Source organism: Nanorana parkeri, unplaced genomic scaffold (assembly GCF_000935625.1).
Source record: "Nanorana parkeri isolate BGI_ZX_2015 unplaced genomic scaffold, ASM93562v1 scaffold234, whole genome shotgun sequence".
NCBI lineage: Eukaryota > Metazoa > Chordata > Amphibia > Anura > Dicroglossidae > Nanorana > Nanorana parkeri.
The window spans coordinates 210,333-227,960 of NW_017306502.1; the positions used below are offsets into that span (position 1 = coordinate 210,333).

At 40.5% G+C, this 17,628-nt stretch overlaps 1 protein-coding gene across 9 annotated transcripts in view; it reads left to right on the forward strand.

Annotated features, from left to right (window-relative positions):
* The window catches only part of CASK (calcium/calmodulin dependent serine protein kinase), a 240,822-nt gene that overhangs the window by 140,414 nt on the left and 82,780 nt on the right, over positions 1-17,628 (forward strand). For 5 of the 9 annotated variants that reach the window (XM_018556336.1, XM_018556337.1, XM_018556339.1 and 2 more), the window contains exons 11-12: positions 1,582-1,599; positions 3,959-4,080. In XM_018556336.1, coding sequence (XP_018411838.1) covers positions 1,582-1,599; positions 3,959-4,080 — 140 coding nt within the window. The remainder of the gene's footprint in view (positions 1-1,581; positions 1,600-3,958; positions 4,081-17,628) is intronic. The other 4 variants (XM_018556340.1, XM_018556338.1, XM_018556343.1 and 1 more) reach the window with 1 other exon arrangement.

Below are 17,628 nucleotides of genomic sequence, written 5' to 3' on the forward strand. Positions count from 1 at the left end.
ACTGTTGAACCAATAACACCTTCCTCCCCAGGGATGCACCTCAAGGTCCAGCAACAAAAGCATTAGGCTGGGAAAATGAAACCAAGGAAATCAAAATGATGTCTGAGGGTAGGTTAAAACTATCAACATTTCTAAAACTAAGGTACTTCCTAGATAACAAGCGCCTCTCGGTGTACTAATTCCCACCCCCCTCTCTCCTAGGGTCCAGAGAAACAGTTAGCAACATTAGGTGGAGGGCCTATTTTAAATACTGACTTTCACGAAGCTAGCATCTATGAAACATCTAAGGGGTCTGACAACACAGCGGAGAGGGGGATAGTGTATATTACAGGTACTGGTGCCTTCTTTTTTTTTTTTTTAGGGATTTGTTTTTTTTTAACAATTTGCTGATATAATGTTCCAGTTAAATTTAATACATTGGTTTCCTGCAGTAATTTCAGTAATTTTAGAGAGGAAGTGGTTAGTTCTTGGGTATTGCTATAGATAGAGGCTTATGATAACAGAAGTTCCACAATCCAGAACGGAAAAGAGTTGTTTATATTTTGCTTGTTGCTAAACTGTTAGTAAGCAGGGACTGTGCAAAGCATACCAAGGGCAAAATAAATGATATATTTCCAGTTGTTATAACTTTAAAAAAAAAAAAATCAGAAATGTTGTCAGTGGCATTGATATAAACTTGGTCAGGTTTTACATATACTGTTTGTTGCCTGTGTAAACCTGACTGCTTACAGCACTGGTCTAGACAGCTTTCTTAGCAGTTCTGTTTCTAAATGATGATGATGAGATGGAACACTTCTGGGTAATAAGTTGTGCCTAATAGCAAACCTTCTTGCGCATGTGACCATTCTCATGCACATCGATAAGGCAATGTAACTTATAATATGCAAAGGGCTTTAACCCATGGCAACCAGTTTTTCTAATCTGACTACAAATAACTGGTTACTGCACTTTGCACATCTACATTTTTCTTTGTGATGTCCACTGTAAATAATCCGATTTGTCAAATGACGCTGTTTCTGACTTAACAGGGTTAATAATTTGTTTAAGCTGTAGCTAACCCCATTCAATATGAAGCTGATTTTGTAAATGTATTAAATAAATATTGAGAAAAAAAAAATCAGACACGCTTCTGTCTGGAAATATGCATCTCATGACAGCAGAGTGACAGGGGCATTATTAGATTCTTCTTATATTGTTACATGCAGTAATATTTTTCTAGGAATTTTACAGTCTGGTAATTCTTTTATCTAGCAGTAGGTTTATTGTGTTAACACCGCATATCTTTTGCATTTAGTGAGTCATAAGCAGAAATTACATTCTCTTACAATATCAGTTATAGCCTGAAATGTTTTCTGCAGTATATTCCGTATATCACTTATTTCTGCACCAATTATTTTGTGGGCATATTGAAAGTACTGTACCTCTATTAGCCAAATGAAATGCTATATGCTGTTTGAGACGCCAGTTTTCATATTGTGGTGAATGTTTGTGTACTCCCCGTGAATTGCTTTGCCAACGCTTGCAACTAACATGCCATTTCTGAAATTCTGTATTTTGTCTGCCTTAATGCTGCCTTACTAGGACTTCTAGCTGCAGAAAGTAGGTATTCCTTTTTTCCTCTTGTGCTGCTTGCTATGCTTTTCCTGACTGTTTCTTGAATGTATAACGTGCTAACGTGATAGTAAATTGTACAGCCAGGGTATATATGATGGCGATCAGCAAAAAGATTGCTTAAAGTCCAGACTGGCCGTTAATCACACTATTGGTCACAGAGTGCCATCTTAAAGGAGAACTATGGGGTTAGGGCTTTTCCCCATAGTTCTCCTAAGGGTAATGGGAGGACACAAACTAGCGTCCTCACGTCACCCTAAGCTCAGTATACCGCTCAGTATACTGAGACGCCGCAGCTGAAACGGATCCTGACAATTATGTGTGGATCTGCCCAGCTGCGTGAGTGACAGCTGGCTCTGCCTATCTAGAGGCAGAGCCAGCTGTACCCGCCCCCTCCCCCATCCATTCTGCCAGTCAGCGCTGGAGAATCGGAGCGGGGAGAAATCCAGTGCCTCCCCTGTCACGGCTCTCTGCCGTAACGAGATCGAGAAGTGAGCGAACGCCGGTATGTGTTGGCTCACTTCCCGATCTACTGAGCCGACCTGTGACAGTCTCATTGTCACAGGTCGGCTAGAACTACGAGGTGAGTGAAAAGCACTCGCCTCATAGTTCTCTAAGACTCATTCATAAGTGCATTGCCATGCACTTTGATGCATTTTTAAGTACAATTGCAAGGCATTTACATCTATTGGTTCAAATGTACCCTTTCCCAAAATGCCTTGTCCTTTTCTTTGAGGAAAAAATGCAAGGCTTTTTTTGAGTGGCAATGTAGGAGGCAGGGATGCAACTGAAGCACTTCCCGTCTCCAGTTGCATGCCTCGCTCCCTGCAGAGCCCCGGTGCCTAGAGTTGTGTGTTGGAGAGAGCACGCTGCAATGTAAGATATTGTAACACTTTGCAGCAACACTCCACAAATAACATGCAGCTTGGTGTGTAAAATTTATTTTTTCCCTTCAAAGTGGCTTCAAAGTGACTCTAAATTCAGGAGTTAAACCTTAAAAATGTATTCAAATGCTTCAACTATTCACAAAAATGTATCTTATTTGGGTATCACTCAGCTGTAGATCTTCAAATTATCTCTGAACTGTAAGAACTCTGTACTAGATAGATAGATAGATAGATAGATATGTTTGGGCAATTGGTTCATCTCGTGTCAATCTCTCGTTTAGTTTACTAATTTGTTTTGAGATTGTAGTCCATCACGGGAGAGAGCTTGGAGTGGTGGCTTCTTTACAACACACACAGGAACCTTGGAACAAAACTAGCCACCCTCCAGAAGGAAGAACAGTGTCAGCATTAAGGGCCGGTTCACACCACAAACAGTGCATTGCTGATCTGCAAAAATGTTAGCTATCTGGCTGTCTAATTTGTCTACTTTACAAATCACTAACTTAGAGAAAACAAAAAAAATGCAGCCATCGAGGTCAGAAATCTGCATACTTGTCCCAAAGTATTGAAGACCTGGATCATCATGCCAGACAGGAATCTAGCATTTTCAGAAGAAAGGGTCAGAATTGAAGTTGTCTTAACTCTAGCATTGCATCTAACAGCTAATTATCATATAGTCTGACAGTGCTTCGGCCATGGAATCAGATTATATGATATTTAGCTTTTAAATGCAATGTTAAGGCAACTTCAATTCTGACCCTTTCTTCTGGAAACACTAGATTCCTGCCTGTCATGATGATCCAGGTCTTCAATACTTTGGGACAAGTATGCAGATTTCTGACCTCGATGCCTGCATTTTTTTTTTTTTCAAAATTAGTGATTTGGAAAGTATTGACAAATTAGACAGCCAGACAGCAAGCATTTTTGCAGATCAGCAATGTTAGCTTACTGAATCCAGTGTTAGAATTGCAGTGGGAAACAATGCATACCTTTAAAAACATATGACCTTGTTCCTTCTTTAATGAAGCAAGTGAATTGTCACAAAAATATTGCTTGATATGGCAACTCTAGCAGGCTATATACCATATCACAGCTTTACAGTTCCGGCCCCTTGTGCCTGTATGTGTGTTCGTGAAACTTGATTCTGTAATTTAAAAATAGAAAAGGTTTAATGCCAGTTTGGCTTTTGAATCTGTTTCATTAATTTTGCATATCATCCTGAATAGCTTCTTATGAATTAGTTTTAAAAAAATTCCTGTTTTCACATAACTTTTTTTTTTTTTCTTCTTTGTTAACTTTTACTGCTATTCTTTTGTTAAATGTCTGTGAATGTGACATTACCTTTTCAGGTAAATGCTCTCATTAATCACGCTAGTGAATTGTTTTTTATTGTACAAAGGTCATTTTGCCATAAAGCTTTGCTTCCTACCTTTTTTTTTTTTTCCCTTGTTTGCTTATAGGAGCGGTGTCACAAGTACTGGACAGCCTGGAGGAGATCCATGCGCTCACAGACTGCAGTGAGAAAGATCTCGATTTCCTGCACAGTGTTTTCCAGGATCAGCACTTGCACACACTACTAGATGTAAGTTTTATATTTGTTTGATAATCTGCTCCTTCAACCTAGCTGCTTAATCATGATTGTGTGCCAGTTTCATTTGCTTCATCCATATGGATGAACATTTTGAAAATCAAAATTGTTGCATTTGTTTGTCAAGTTTAAAACGTTTTGTAGAGATGTAGCATATAAGTTGTGAAATGGAATGCCTCGGAAGTTTTTGGAAAGGAATATTTTGTTTTCCTAGTTTCCTTTTCCCGGTTTCATTGCTTCTTGTGTGTTTGCCAGTAAAACTTACAGCCACATGATTTTGTTTAGCTATCTTATTAGCTGACCAGTGAAAGTTGATTGTTTTCCCGATCACTATGGGTTGCTTCACATCATTTAGCTTAACAGTGTTCTGAAGAAGAGCATATGTAGTTTTACAAAGTAACACAAACATCTTTTCCTATCATTGCTAAAAAGTTAGATGAAATTGAACTTTACTTTGAAAGACTTTGGGCTTGTTCACACCAAATGCAGACCAGATCTGCATGAGTTTCTGCACACGCAGTGCAGTGTGTTTTTGACGCGTTCAGGGGCATTTTTCTTTAAAATGGACTTTCAGTGCTTTTGCATGCGTAAAATAAGACTTGCTGCAGTTTTTTTTACCTGCTCTGGAACTGAATGCTGCGGTGTGAACTAGAGCCCAAAATACCATTGGAATACATTGGATACAATTTTGATCCGGTCTGTAACTGTGCTCTGCTCTTCTCCTGGAACGCGCTTGGTGGGAACTAGCCCTAAAAGCCCAAATGACCCTTTTTAGTTTTTCAGCTAAATGCATTTCAGGTGCATCTAAACAAAAGGTATTCAAAGTCTTTCAGTTCATTGTATTTCTTAAGCAGCCACAGCCTGAATAGAAAAGTCTGTTCCCTGCCAGCAGCTACAGAGTGGAATCCTTGTTCCTTGTGGGAAAGCAGTAGTCTATTTGTAGAGGTCCAACACACACCTTTCTGAGTCGAACCTAAAGTTCGGCAATCAGCAAACCTCAGGCTCTGACTTAGCAGGGAGTGTGCCAGACTCGGGCTGTGGCTGATATTTAAAGAAAACAAACTATGAACAGGGCATACACTAGTAGAAGGGTGATTTAAAAAAAAAACTAGTTTTCTGAACTTTTTTATTTTTTTTTATTTTAATGGGATCATGGGAGTTCCCTCTGCCAGTTATAGCCAGCTTAAGACAATGCACAACAAAAATTAAACAAAAATTTAAGTTGAGCTTTAGGCCTGGTTCATACTGAGGTTTTTGTATCACTTTTTCTGCCCTAAAAAAACGCTCAAATATGCCCCCCACTGTCGCTGGAAAAAGTGCATGAGCTTTTTTTTCAGCTCGTTTTGGCCCCATAGACTCAATAGGAAACGCATGTTTTTGCGCATTTTTACTCGCGTTTTATGTGCAATTGCTCATTAGCATCAATTAACAACAATCTGCTAACAACGTGCAATTTGATTTATGCGCATAAAACGTGCACAAAAACGTAAACCAAACTTAAAGCAGAACTGAAGTAACTTTCGTACTTCATATGTATCCACATGTGCCATCTTATAGAGTTTGTATCCATATGCCATCTTACACCAGGTACCTTTAAGAAACAATGAGAGAGGTAGGTTTGTACATTTCTCCACACATAAGTGTGTATTGAGCTATAACTGCCCATACAGTATACGCTTGTTATAAATTGGCTGACCAGTGAAAGTTTCATTCTTGTTTATGGCTAACAGCGACATAATGCAATTTGTGTCCTTTGTGTATGGCATTTTGTTACGCTCTTGCAATCTAACAGCTTTGAGGTGTCTACTGTGGGATCTTAAGCCGCTAATGTCACCCGTTTCTTAAAAAAAAAAAGTTATATATCACTCTACAATCTAAATATATATTGTGAGTCTCCTAAACTAATGTTTAACTTTCTGAAAGTTTTTTCCTTCGTTTTCAATATTATTGATTCAAATTCATGTTAAATATATATATATATAGTATTTAAACCAAAAATGTTGGGGGTTTTTTTCTAATCACTGATCGCTGAGTGTTTGTACCCACTCTTCATCCTGACAACTGTCACAGGAGGCTGGGCGGAGTGGGAGGAGAGCTCAGCCTCCTGTCTCCGCCAACACCGCCACTCTCCTGATCTGTGACAGGAGGCTGAGCGGTGCAGCGCTCTCCTCCCGCACTGTTTAGCCACCTGTGACAGTTAGGCCCCGTTCACATGTAGCGACGTATTGCGCGATTTCCGCCGCGATATCGCGCAATTTTGCCACACGATTTTGAGCAATTTTGTTTTTTTCTATGGAGCCCGACGGAGAAGGTCGCGCTACCGTCGCTGGATCGTCGCCCCGAAAGTCGCGCTATCCCGGCCGCTGCAAAGGTATGTCGCTACATGTGAACGGGGTCTAACTCTCCTTCCCACTGGGATACAGAGCAGTGGGCAGTAGAGAAATCACTGATGCACTGCTATTTCGGCCAAAAAATTGCACTTTTGGCATTTTGCCAAAGTGCCATTTTCGGCCGATATATCTGTGCATCCCTATATATAATGTGTGTGTGTGTGTTCTTTAAATTGGTATTTTCGCAACCCTGGATATATGTGTAACTAATATGAATAGCTTTAGTTCTAGTGGCTGTAAGCTTTTTTTTCTGTGTATGTGTCTGTCCCAGAGATTTGATATCTGTAACAGATTGGTATGGTTTTTACAATTTGCTAGTAGACTTGTGCCTCAGTATATAAATATAAATCAAATATATGTTGACATGAATGTGTGTAAATAAAGTTGAGTTTCTCTAGCTAATTTTGCTAGTGTCGACCTTATCCGTGATGTCATAGTAGAATGAGTAATATAGTTTAATTCCACCCTAGCATATGGCTTTTGCAGCCAAACCTGTAAGCTAGTATTATCCAGACTATTTTACAATCTTTCTGTTGCAGATTCTTTTATATTGTGCTGCATCAGTTATTGAAATTGTATTTTAATCTGTATGAGAATCCATTCCTTAGCTAAATAAACATTATCTTAGCCAACAAAATGTATACGGATCGCAGCTTGGCAGTTTGCAGTTTAAAGTATTCATTGATGGGTGTCTATAATTTAGACGGCAAACTGAAGTTAGGCATGCGAGAAAAATCCTGTATTTTGTACACTCAAGCATATTGGTCACATTCCAGGAAACGTTTTCTGAATACAGATGTCAACCATTTTACTAGTTATATTTCCCTTGAGCTGAAGAACAATATCTCCTTTTGTTGACTGGGGGCCAGGCCAGGATACAACATTTGTCTACTTATGCTCCACTTTCCCTTTAATGGTGAAGCAGTTATTTAGTATGTGGCAGATAGACTGCATGAGCTCCTCTGTCTGTTGATTGTCAGGGATTTCGATTTCATATTCTTCTGGTGAGTGGCTGCCATTTTTTTTTAAATTATTATTTAAAATCTCTTTAGGAACGTGATGTGATTAGTCTTACTATTATATAGGACATGGAGTTTTTGTAGAGCAAGTCTGCAATGAATAGCAAAAAAAAATTTGAAGAAAAATTTTTGTTTCTTAATCATTTGTATTTACTGTTGTCAAATGACCACACCATAATCCATGTCATTTATTCAGATTTCGTTGTAGGATTACTGGTAATTTTGATTTACCTGCAGGTTTTATAATTTGGGGAGAAAATGTTTTAGTCTCTGTTTAAATTGAAATGGTTTTATATTTCTCATGTATTTGGCTCTATGCACTTGAGTACAAAATCACTTTTCTTAGGATTATTAAGACATTTGATATGAGTTTACTCTGAAACAGACAAAAATTCCCTCATTAAAACCACCAAGTGTCTCCTCAGTGTCTTTCACGTGCAATGCATTATTTGGCACTTGCATAACTAAGTGACATATTTGTCCTTGGCCACTTTGTGTCATCTGGGACCAGAGCACAAGCTCTCAGGAGCATGCCACTGGCAGTATTGGAAAATATTAATGTATGTTATTTAGGGAACGGCTGTGGGTAGCATTGAGATCAGTGTGAGGCCTGCAAGGTGTCAATTGTACCAAACAAGAAATAAAGCATATTTATGTAATTTTTCTAAGTACATGACAAACATTTATGAAGCAGATCATGAATGTTTCAAAATATTAGGTTTTCTCCAAGTAACAATTACGTGCATTCTTTCAGTCTCTTTGAATGCCTAATTACATTCTTCACAATTCACAAATTGCATTTTGTTTTTTCAATTGCACTGATATACTGTTTTATAGGATTAAAAAACATATGGGCAAATAAAGAGGATGTGAACTCAAAAAAATGAAGAGCGCGGGCGGGATCATTGGCATCTCCTACCATTAATCACACACATATATGTACAGGGGATTTTCTTTTATAATACCACAAACATTTCATGTTTTAACTGAGACTTTTAGCAAGAAGTCTGTTTTTTTTCCACTTCCTCAAGCATGCAATACTTGTTACTGTATAAGGGAAATGTTATAACCACCGTTATGTTGCCAATTAAATTAGGCCATTACCCATAATATAGTAAAGGTTTTGTTTTTTTATAATTATTCAATGTCCTTATCCCTACAGTTTGAAATATTCTGAAGCCTAATTTTGTTAGATTATCATACCAATCTGAAATTGTAGCTCAAATTTTAAGGACAACTTGAAGACCGGGGTGTTAACAACCCTCCTCCCCTTCTGTCCAGGCCATTTTTCAGTATTCAGAGCTGAGGTACTTTGACATTGCAGTGACATTCCGAAATTAATTTTAGATCATTTTTTGTTGACAGAGTTTTCTATTGTTTTTTTTTTCCCTACTATATATAGCCACTGTACCCATTCAAGGTAATAGGGTGACAACAGCCACATCTGCAAGCAGCAATCTGCATCTACATGGTAGATACATGGCAGAATAAATGTGCCCAGCGACAGTCAGTCGTCTATTCCAAACCACATGTAATCGTACAATGCCACTTACAGATGCGGCCACTGTCACCCTGTTGTTTACTTGAATGGGTACAGTGGCTCCTTCTAAATAGGGACGCCTGGGATTCCTGCCCCAAGAATCTATACTTTCTTGCTACAGGAATCCCAGATTGCCCTTTCCAAATGAGGCTGAAGGCTTTTGTGAATTGGGATAAAATTATTAAATGTAGAATTTAAAAAGGAAAACTATGGGGAGATATTCCTAGGCATCTATTCTGCATCCAGCAACAGTCATCTATTCCAAAACGGCATTGAATCATATCATGTACGATTACAGATACGACCGCTGTCACCCTGTCATTAACTACAATGTTTACAGCAGCTACGTCAGAACGGGGGCACCTGGGATTCTTACTGAAATAATCCAGAGGTTTCTACCACAGGAATCCCAGAAAGCCTTGTGGAAATGGGCCCTTAGCCTTGAATTAGTCTTTTAGGGACACGTCACTTTAGTAATCCTGATGCCTGTGGCAATTTGCTAGTGATAGGACTGATAAGAGACCACTTACTTGCTCTTATGGTTGTACTTCTTTGTTGGCCCAACAACAAGGTTCTACCTTGCTGGTGAACAAAATTCTGCAGCGTTAATGGCCAGCGAGAGAAGAGCATGGTAGAATAAGGCAAGTGATCACCTTAGGTATTCTGTTGTTTAACAGCTTCCCCCCTCTGTTCTTAGCACTGCTGAAACCCATCTATGATCTCCTTAAGAGGCAACTTTGTCTTCTCAGTAGCAGATTGCATGCATAGAGCCATGGAACTTGGGAGAGGAAAGATTTCTGATTGGCAGTCTTGTCATGACACCAAGCTAGCAGCAATTCCTGTAGTTTGTGTATAATATAATTATAAAGTGAAAGAAATCCATAATAGAGGCTTTCTCTATGCAGATTAGACCCAGGTTTTCTTTAAAACTCGTCATAGACATCACCACCCCTTGTCCAATCAGGGAACACCTAGTATTCATTCAGAAAAATACTAGGTGTCCTCTGGCTGCTGTGCTGAGCAAGTGACTTCTTGTGTTTTAACAGCACAGGGGAAGCTGCTCAGCAGCTGTTCCTGGACCTGGAAGATGCTGTAATACACTGTAGTGGTTGTGGCTACTTCATTGTATTACACAATCCCTGTGGTCCTGCCAGGTATCCTTTATATATACTGTACATTGCACCAAGCTGGACCAAAGTAAGTATATATACATTTTTAAAGCTGGTGTTCAGCTCTAAGAAAACTGCATATTGTCAGACACGATGCCCAACTTGCTAAAACTCGAATTCGGCTTTACATGCACTTGAATTTATTTTAGGATTTTTTTTAAGCGTAAAAATGACAATATGTGACTTTAGAAATGGAACATAAACCCCTCTGGGTTGCTTTTATTGCTGTTTTTTTTTTTTTGGGGGGGTTGTTCTTTTTAGGGAAAGTAAAGTGGTTTTCATAGCATCTTTAGTGGTTTAATATTTTAGGATTTTTCTTAAGGTACTTTTTGAATTTTTAACGTAAATGAGAGTAGACTTTCATTGTTCCCTATTGAGTTACTTCGGCAAGCATGCAGGCCAAGTCTAATTTTGATAACGGGAAACAAAGCCATTTGCGAAATAGTCCCTGACCACACATAAAGCCTCTGTGTATACTGTTGTGCAGTCCCCTAAATTGCACTGCATATCGTTTAATAAAGCAAAGATCAATCTGTGTTTGTGCGAGTAACCTACAGTAATCAGTAGTCCATTGTTCTGGCAGTGTTAGGCTGCTAAAGGAGGCAGTATTTAAACAGTTGTGCGTATTATAGAGACTTATGGGCATATTTATAAAGCCACAAATCTGACATTCTGCAAACATTCTCTGCAAGTGAATCTTCCCGCTGCATGTGAGTCATTGATTCTCCACAAGAAAATGTTTGACTAAATTCACATTCACCGCTTTATAAAGAGACCCATAAGAGTAAAAAAAATAAGCTTTTTAAGTTTTGCTTAAAAAAAAAAAAACTATTACATAATATTAGAGATGCAAACATTTTTTTTTATTTGGAGTTTTTTGTTTTTTTTATTTTGCCTTATACAAAGTTTAGGTGCTGACTATTCCCAACTTTAGAACCTCAAAAAGATGGCCATCCCAAAGGGGACATGCACGTATCGTGCTGTGGGGATATGCGCTGCACACTGCACACTTTTATACTATGAACCTCAAAACCAACCATCCCCCCCTGCCCCCTTCCCTGGCAAATGGAACTTCTAGAGAGTGCACTGTTGATCCCCTCCTCCCTCAGTGCTATAGTTTAGCGGCACTTCCATACAGACCTAAGGGATAGCTATTGGCAGCACAGTGACTCCTCTCTAAGTTGGCCCTCTACGTATGCATGTGAGATCGGGACCGTAGATTGTAAGCTCTTTGAGGGTAGGGACTGGTGTGAATGTGCAACTATGTAAAGCGCTATGTAAATTGTCTGCGCTATATAAATACCTGAAATACATAAAATAGCTATGCAAGAGCCTGTTAATTGCACTGATCAGAGTTGTAGTGGTCTGCATGCCTCAATAGTAAAATTTAGTAAATGCACATTTTTTTGTTTTTGGTGCATTTACTACATTTTCACAAAAGGTGTACTATGCCATTCAAAAAAGAACTTAATGTGGCAACCAGCATGGGAATGTTAGAAGAGAAGATAAGATACACCTTTGGGGGTTGCGGTGAGCAACCCCAAGTTGTAAAAACGGTATTTCATGTGATAAAACGGTTATTCCCCATGGGGAGGTAGCTGAAAAACTGAATAAAGTTTGTTCGAAAAAAAAAATTATTTTAATTTCCACAAGAATGAAAGATGAAACCTGATTGGTTGCTCACACCAACAGATCCTGCTCTCCATCTTTCATGCTCCAATTAAATACAGCAGCTAGTCTTCTGTGGGTAAGAACTGAGAAGTCATACACCTCCAAATACAGAGACCATCACACAACAAAGGACAGACATGGATATAATATGTCTGATTTGGGGGGAAGATAACTGTATATTGCTGCTGTACAGGGTGAAGCTGTATCTGTGGCTGCCTTGGGAGATTTTTAGAGCTGTGCATATGGCCTCTGTGAGGTGGGGAGAGTTGTGTGTGTGTATATATATATATATATAGCTGCAGTGGGTGTTGGGAACTGATGGGTTATATTGCCACCTACCAGAGGTTTGGAAGCTTCCAAACAAAAAACTTGTGGACCACTCCAGTATAACCCCTCCTACTCACAGCATGCCTCAGATTTTTTGCTAGTATCCAGGAAAATGGATGCCTTTTTTCTGCTCTGCTGACAAGTGTTCCATTTTGCTAGCCATTTTTGCTTTAACCACTTGCTGCCCGGAGCAATTTCTTTTGCACACACATGATGCAATCAGAATTTTGGGCTAGAAAACACCTTCAGACCCCCAAACAATTATATATTTTCTAAAAGCAGAGGCCCTGTAAAATAAAAGATGCTAGTTTCATTTTTTTATATTGCAAGGTATTTGCGCAAATGTTTATCAAACAAGTATTTTGGGATAAAATGCACAAATTAAATTTAGTGCACAGAAACAGATTATAATGCCCAATTGTTTGGTAAAATATAAAAGATGGGGTCACACTGGGTAAATAGATACCAAACATGTCAAGCCTTAAAATTGCATGCGTCTGTGAAACCGCAAAAAAATACAATAACCAAAATGTCCCATAGGCGGTGCTTCAAGGCCTGGTTCACACCTGTACGTTTTGTAGCGCGTTCAACACTCTACAAACGCTCTACAAAACGCTCAAACATGAAAATCCCATTGTTTCCTATGTGTATGGTTCACACCTTGCCGTATTTCAGCCTGTCTGAACGAGCTACAAAACGCCCTACGCCTGAAAAGGTACATGAGCTTCTTTGCGGCGTTTTTGTCGCGCGTTTCCATTGGGATACAGCCATGTAGCCCTCGGAAACGCACGTTTGTTGCGCGTTTTTTTACTGCGAATCGCGGTAAAAACGCGCATCACGAAACGCGCGACAAACGCGCATATTCAATACGCCTAGGTGTGAACAGAGCCTAAGCTCTTTTACGGCTCATCAGTTTAGTGCTACCAGTTATTGATGGGCCTTGAATTATTGCTCTCCTCCTACACTTGCGACGATATGTAACGCGTGACACACTTTTTTTTTTTTGCACGTAGGTACATGTGAGGCCCGTTTGCGTTGTATGTGCGTGCACGTTGGGGGCAGGGGACTTTTTTTTAAAAACTTTTTTATCTTTTTCGAATTTTTTTATTTTTTTACACTGCGTTTTATTGCTATTGCATCAGGGGCTGCCAAGCTCCCTATGTAATAGCAAATATAATGTGACAGGTCCCCTATATGGAGACAGCAGGGATCTTTCAGACCCCTAATGTCACCTAGGGACCCCAAAGAAGCTGATGAAGCAGAGATCTGCTTCACCAGCTGCTTCTTCTGGCTCTAGGAGCCAGAGAATGTGCCCAGTGACACCGAAAGTGATGTGAAACATCACTTCCGGGTCCAGTGATCAGAGGAGAGATCAGCGCCTGGAAGCCGCTGATCTCTCTTCCGATTCCTCCTCCAAATCATCAGGGAACACCATCCACGTCGGTCCTGGGCTCACACGGGGGACAGTGGAGCCTGGGAAGCCAGCGGCGGCACCGGCAGCGTCGGGGCAGGGGGACACGGAGCCGCATCCGTACAAGCAATCCGGCGCCTGATTAACGCCGGATCTCTTGCATTTAAACAGCAATCGCCGGCTGTTTAAAACTGTAACAAGAACACAGCTACAGCAGCAGCAGCAGCAGCAGCCGTGTTCTTGGTATAACCACTGCCGGTGGAGGACACACATTTATGTGAACCCACTGGAAGTGGTTAAGCAAGTTAATTTTTCTTCTCAAGATTCCTTCACCTCTCTTGATCAGGGTACCCTTAGACACCGCTTTGGAAGCCGTACCCAGACCCTGCTGCACTAGATGATTTGTGGGGTTTACCTCCAATGTGTCCTTCCAGCACTGGGCTCTTTTTTTTGGGTACTTTCCAGACCTTAATATACTGGTTGGTTAGCTGTGGATTGCTTTCTGGGTCTAGAGCCATGGCACAGACTCAGATGTGACTCGCACCTTGTGAATAGGTTAAATATCTGCAGCTATCTCATTCTTTTGTTTGCTGGGTGCCATTCACATTTTCATCAGTTTACTACAAAAGGGGTTACCATTTATGGACTAAGCATTGAATTACCCACTGGGTGGAATGCTGTGCTTATGTGCCTTCATTCCGCGGCTCTTTATTGCAATTGACATGTGGATCTTCCTAGATTATTGTCCTCTGATCGAAGCCCTGCCTTCTTCAGAATCTCCCTTAGCTCTCTAGGTCATATCCTGCTACTGGACTTTATCCTGGGAATTTCCCCCTGGAAATTATGCCCTTCAAGGATAAGTGCACTCTAATACAGTGCATTCATCATTTTTGCCCCTTTGCTAAACAAAAAGCCACAGTCAGTTCCCATACGAGTCTCCTTTCTGTGAACATAAAGATAACTTTTTGGTGGAATTGTTGGCCTGCAGATCTGGCTTGCAAGAAACTTCTGATTCACATGCACTTCTAGGAACAACATGTCTTCGAAGCTACGGGACACCTCCATCAATCATGTGACTAGGGGAAAGTACTCATTTTCATCAACAAAATAAACCTAACATTCGGCTTGGGAAAGCCCACCCTCCCTAGGAGGCCAAAATGAATTTCATTACATCCATGCCTCAAACACCACACTTGGCCCGCAGTCTGCCCTCAAACCTTGGACATCCAATTCTCCCAAGCCCCCCCTGATAGGTCTTCACTTGTGTAAAGGGGTGACCCCTGCTTGCCCTAATGTTGGGCGCTGGATGTCTGTTCGCCTTTTGCGGTCATTTGGACAGCCAGCATCTCAGATGCTTGGGTGCAAGAGAATATTTCCAGGGTCTACAAACATATCAGTCCACACTCTACACAGATTTATCTGCTACCAAGGACCAGACTGTCCCTGGTCTGGTGGCTCAGGAATCCTGCTCTAATGTTCGGGAAGCCCTTCCTACAAGTCTTATGCAAGATCCTTATGATGGATGCCACTATTTAGGGCTGGGGAGGAGTCCTGGCCACCTTGCTGGTGCAGAAAACTTTGACATTGGCAGAATCTAATCTACCAATTAATATCCTGGAGATCCGAGCAATTTGGTTGTCCGTACACCGCTGGACAGCCCAACTGGAACGTAATACAATCAAGATTCCTGGGTTCTTCCACCTAGTCTGGATCTTCTGTCTTAAGGGCCAGTTTACTTCCCAATGCTTACAAAGCTCAAAGCTAGCAAACCTACTTCCTGCAAGATATGCCATGCCATGCTTTCAGTTGGACGTGGACCAGCAGTTGACCCTTAGCACCATCAAGGGGTAGATCTCTGTGCTTGCAATCTTGTTACAGAGACCAATGGCCTCCCACTCTATGATTTTACTTTTGTACAGGGTGTCTCCTATGTAGCTCCCCCTGTGTGCTTCTTCGTGACTCCACAAGATCTCAGTTTTTTTTTCAGTTCTCCAAAAACCTCCTATTGAACAGATAAAGAATAGTTCCCTTTCACCAGATTACATTTCTTTTTGCTCTAACCTCCTTGAGGCAAGTGTCTGAGCTGGCGACCTTTTCCTGTAAATAACCCTTTCTTACACAGGGACAGTGTGATTTTGAGGCCTGGAGCCTCATTCTTTTTTACATCTTCCATTCCTGGATGTAGTTTGTGCTGTGCCTGTCTATCTTACAACCACTGCTTCTATTAGGAAGACTGATTCTTTGTCAGAGGTGGTCTCCATAAAGGGCAACCTGCTTTTTGTTCCACCGTTTCATTGTTCAAGCATGTGGTCTTAAGGGTCAGGTTCCTCTCTTTCCGGTTAAGGCGCACTCTATTAGATCGGTGAGTGCTTCCATTCACCTCAATCAACCTCCAAGAAATAGACTTTCAGTACATATCAAAATCCCATATATGGCTCCTTTTGGCAGGTAAAAACTGTATAAATAGTTGGTAGTGAGAGCTTATGTATGGCTGCCCTAGGGTTTGATTGCTGTTTATATGACTGTTGTGAGGAGTAAAGCCACACTATTGCTGCATGGTTACTTTTTGAAGCTGGCAGCTACTTACCCTTACCACCACCTGCACAGCCCCTCCAGTCTTATACACGCCTATCTCTTGACCAGCAAGATGTCTCTGACATACCTCCTCAGCACTGAATGTGCGCCACACTCATTATTCTAACCTATGTACTGTTATAGAGTAGAACCAAAAGTAGAAATGTTTGTGTTAAAGCTCCCCCAATAGACTAATAGGGTTATTCACTAAAGGGAGAAGAGTTTGGAGAAGGCAGGAGAAGTGAACAATCTAGAACAAAATAGCTGGTTTGGAAAAATTCTCCAATTCCGCTCACTTTCCAGTTCAGCTATGTTGTCCTAGATTGTTTACTTCTCCTGCCTTCTCTAAACTATTTGCCAATTTTGTGAATAGCCCTGCTAATGTATAGCTACCGTAGCAGCACAATAAATGCCACATAGCCTGGTGCACAATTTGAAATCATTTGCTTAAGAAAACTAAAAAGCCCAAAATGTCAAACATCTCATCCACCAAGAACAGAGAGTGGTAAAGGGACTACAGGAATGGCAGACTTTCTTATTTGAATGATCTGCCAATGCACCACAATGGGCCAGAAAACGCACCAGCACTATTTTCCTGACACACTGCAACACACAGCAGTGCATTATCTTGCCTTGTGATGCTTGTGCATTAGTGCAGTGGGGTGACATTGAAAATAAATGGCACCTATACACACTTATTGTGTCTATGGTACATCACCACAACACATAGGATTGAAGCCAGCTTTACCTGGAGTTACCTGGTCAGTCTTCACTCATTGTGTAAAATACAAACAGTAATAAATCACTCAGGAATCTAAAACAGTTTGGCATGCAAATGAAACCGCAATGTTCTCCTGCCTTCTCCAAACTCTTCACCCTATAGTGAATAACCCTTTAAATTATTTTTATCTGGTTTGTTATTAGGTGGCCAAGCAACGACTTGCAGGACATCTATTGATTTTGTTAAGATTATTATTATTTTTATTATTATGCCACTTTTTTCAGATGCCTGTAATAGCAACGTTAGTCAAAAATTAATGGAACTTGGCACAATGGTAGAGCCCTATGCTCTGCATAACTTATTGCAATATAAAGATCATAGGTCACATGATGTGGCAGCCATTTGGTTTTTGCAACAATTTTTGTGAAATATTCAGATACCTGCTTCTCCGGAAACACTAAAGCTACAGATGTACAAATTGCTGTGTGAGGTTATGCTGTGCTCTAGTGTCACATTTGTTCATTATAAGTCTATTGGCCACATGGCTTGGCAGCCATATTGGGTTGTGCAATATTCTGCAAACAACTTCATCTCTGAAACCATTTATCAGAATGATTCAAAACTTCACACATATTTTCAGGGCTACCTCTTCTACCACGGTTGTAAAAACAGGTCAGATACCCAAATCATTATGGCCACTGCAAACACTGTTACTCAAAA